The sequence below is a fragment of the Bidens hawaiensis genome, unplaced genomic scaffold, assembly GCF_021521415.1.
Source record: "Bidens hawaiensis isolate Kalapana, Puna unplaced genomic scaffold, B.hawaiensis_p1.1 tig00037157_1, whole genome shotgun sequence".
Classification (NCBI taxonomy): domain Eukaryota; kingdom Viridiplantae; phylum Streptophyta; class Magnoliopsida; order Asterales; family Asteraceae; genus Bidens; species Bidens hawaiensis.
In genome coordinates this window covers 38,122-41,279 of record NW_027505459.1, presented here as the reverse complement: position 1 = coordinate 41,279, position 3,158 = coordinate 38,122, and the positions used below count along the sequence as shown (strand labels likewise).

Genomic DNA, 3,158 nt, shown 5'->3' with positions numbered 1-3,158 from the left:
AATTTAAATAAAGTCCACACAATTTATCCCCAAAACACCCTGAAAACCCTAATCCTTTAGCCTTTATACTGCACTCTTACAAAACCCATACAGGCCTGTTGGCCTGCTGTTACTGGCTCTACATATTCATTTCACAAGTGCATGCATTGTTATGTAATTAAACTAATTATGTATTCAAACTTCTCTAAATTAATATTAATATAAAACTATTACTATTACTCATTCACCTTTCCAATAACCACCAGCTGCTGACATTGACGCCTGCAACTGCAGCAAGTGATGATAACAATCTGCCGCTGTCGGCCGGTGCTCCGGGTTCTGATCCAAACACCTGTTCTGCAACTCTCTTAATGCTTCAGGCAAATCCATCAACCCACAAGTCTTTAACATCTGTCCAACACCCCACACGTCCACTTTAACCCCATGCATACCCCTACCTTTCATCTCGGGTGCCAAATGTCTCCCTCCAGCCGTCATCTGCGGCGCGCTAGCCGCCTCATCGAACCCGATAATAAACCACTCGTGATCTTTATCAACCCTTTTCATAACTTTATCCCACCCTAAATCACGATGCATGAATGAAAGATCATGCAATGCAACCAACGCCTTCGTTACGTGTTTTAGCGATTCAACGAGTTGTTCGAAGTTCGATACCTTTGATCGACATCCTCGTGGTTTGAATCCTAAAGTTAAATCTTGTTCAGATGATTGGCAAATGTATTCTGCATGCGGGATCCTATGATCAAGAAAATCATATATTTCCTTAACAGTTATCCACTTTCCTTTTGTGGGAAAAACCCTAGTCATGTAGTTAGGTGTTAATTCGATAATGTTGTTGTCGTTGCCTGTATCGATTCGTTCAAAGTCACTGTATGGGAATGATTTGTTGATGTGTTGGATGTTCGCACAACGATTACCTAGTAGTGATAATAAGCCCGCGATTCGCCAGCATGGGACCAAGGCTTTGATTCGGTCTCCTGGTGTTGATAAATCAACGGTGTGTAGATCGGTTCGGATTAGTGTATCATTAGTTCGACTCAATGCGCAAAAAGTGACGATGGAACCGATAGCATAATAGCCTAGGATGTAAGGAAGGTCGGCATAACTCCATAATAGTTTCTTTACTAATAATGAAGATGGATCAAGATTATTATTATTATCTTCTCGTAATCTATCGGTTTCTTCGCCTCTCCATAAACAAAAATTGCGTACGAATCCGGTTACATTAGGCCATTGATCTTGTATGCCAATGTTAGATGAATGAGAAGGCTTTCGAATGAATACCATGTCGAGATTACTGAACTTGGAAATAACACGATTGATGCAATCGTCCCAAAGGCCAATGAAGGATTCTCTTGTGGTTGTGGTGAGATTAGGGTTTGATCGAGCAATTGGGCTTAAGATGTCTAATGTGATGGACCGACAATCTAACGGTTCAGAAGAGGTGGTGAAGAAGAGTTCTTTTCCTTGGGGAAAATCGCGGTACAAATCTTTTCGAATTGGGAATCTGAATTGTTCTGGTGGTGGTTCTTGTAAGTACCATGGAAGATCAAGCAAACTTGGTAGAGATGATGGTGGAACATGTAGACAACCCAAGTAATACTCTGTTGGATCTTGAAATTCCCATGATGATGATGTTATAGCTGTACAATGAAAGAATATTAGTTTGAGAAGTTAAATCTTTTGAAGTATAATATAAAGTATGAAAATGACCATTTAGGAGTATAGCCTGTTATTGGAAATGAGTTCTTTTCTTCCTTTTCTTTTTTTTTTTTTTTGAAAAATAGGATGATCAAGTGCAGTTTAGACGAAAGGGACACGGTTCAATCCAGGCAAGCGAGATAATATGGCCTACAATTGTAACCGGTTTGGACACCTAAGGGTAGAAATTAGAATGCTTGTATGATCCGAATATACATGTAGCTATTGGCAATACATAAGATGAAGAGGACGATAAACCGTTCATGGCGATCTTATTCATGGGATTTTCCTCAAAATGATGCTTGGGAATCAAGTGTGTTCATTGACAAACATTGTTCAGACAAAGATAGTGTTGACAGACTTGGTCGACTGAAAACGAGTAAAGGTTTACATGGGTGATGGCGAGTCATGAAGTGGTTAAACTAGATAACATGTTATTAAACAAGAACAAAAGATGAAATGATATGCAAAGTAATTAATGTCAAGAAACAAGGTCATTCCATTTAATGTCACACAAAATCATATAAAGGTACCAGAACTATAAAGATGAAGATAACACCCTATGGAACTTAAGCTATGGACATTTAATATAAATGTCTTCAACTACCTACTGCTAAGGATATGGTCAAAGGTCTGCGAAGAATTGAGGCAATTTCAATTTGTTAAGGATGCATGTATACTATACAAGTAAAAAGACCATTTCCGTAACATGCATGAAGATTCCATTTCGACAAAAGACCCATACCCAAGTTCCATAGCCCGCTATCCCGATCATGCCACACAAATACTTTAGTTAGTCCATGCTTTATGGACCAACCCAAACGTTGCCTCTTAGCGGAACGAGGATTTTTTTTACTCAAAAGATGATTATAGTGGAACAAGGATTTCCTTTTACTCAAAAGGTTATGATAAATTCAAGATATTTAAGGCAAAGTTGAAAAGGAGGCGAGTTTTTTTTCACACATGTTTAATGAATGTCATTGTAATGGGATGAGTCAGGAATTGACATCTCAATACACACCACAACAAAACTTAGGAGTAGAACGATGGCTCGAAGCATGTTGCAAGAGAAAAGGTTAATAAACCAATTTTAGAAAGAAAAAAAACTATAGCAAGTTAGCAACCTTGGTGTGCCTACTAAATTTGTGTCCTACTACGGTTGTGATAAACATTGTACGATGCATGGCATAATTTAAAGCCTTTTGTTGGTCACCTTAAAGCGTTTGGTGCATAGCCTATGGTTTGATCCCACCTCAACACAGAAAGACAATGGATATCAAGTATATTTTACTGATTATAGAGGGAAGCTCCCAAGTTCAATCCCGGTCAGGTAGTAACAAGGATTTATTGGTTTAAGTTAGAGTATGAATAACATTTGTCGTTCAAAAAGATATGTTGCAAAAATATCATGATGTTGTGTTTGATGAGAAGGCAAAATGGGAAAGTGATTACACAAA

General features: G+C 38.3%; 1 protein-coding gene across 1 annotated transcript; it reads right to left on the bottom strand.

Moving 5' to 3' along the window:
- Positions 1 to 219: 219 nt before the first annotated feature.
- Positions 220 to 1,671, bottom strand: LOC143613314 (crinkler effector protein 8-like; the record flags this gene model as incomplete). Its single annotated transcript, XM_077087054.1, has 1 exon — positions 220 to 1,671. A coding segment is annotated over one exon (1,452 nt), but the record flags the coding sequence as incomplete, so codon positions are not given.
- Between the last annotated feature and the right edge of the window lie 1,487 nt (positions 1,672 to 3,158).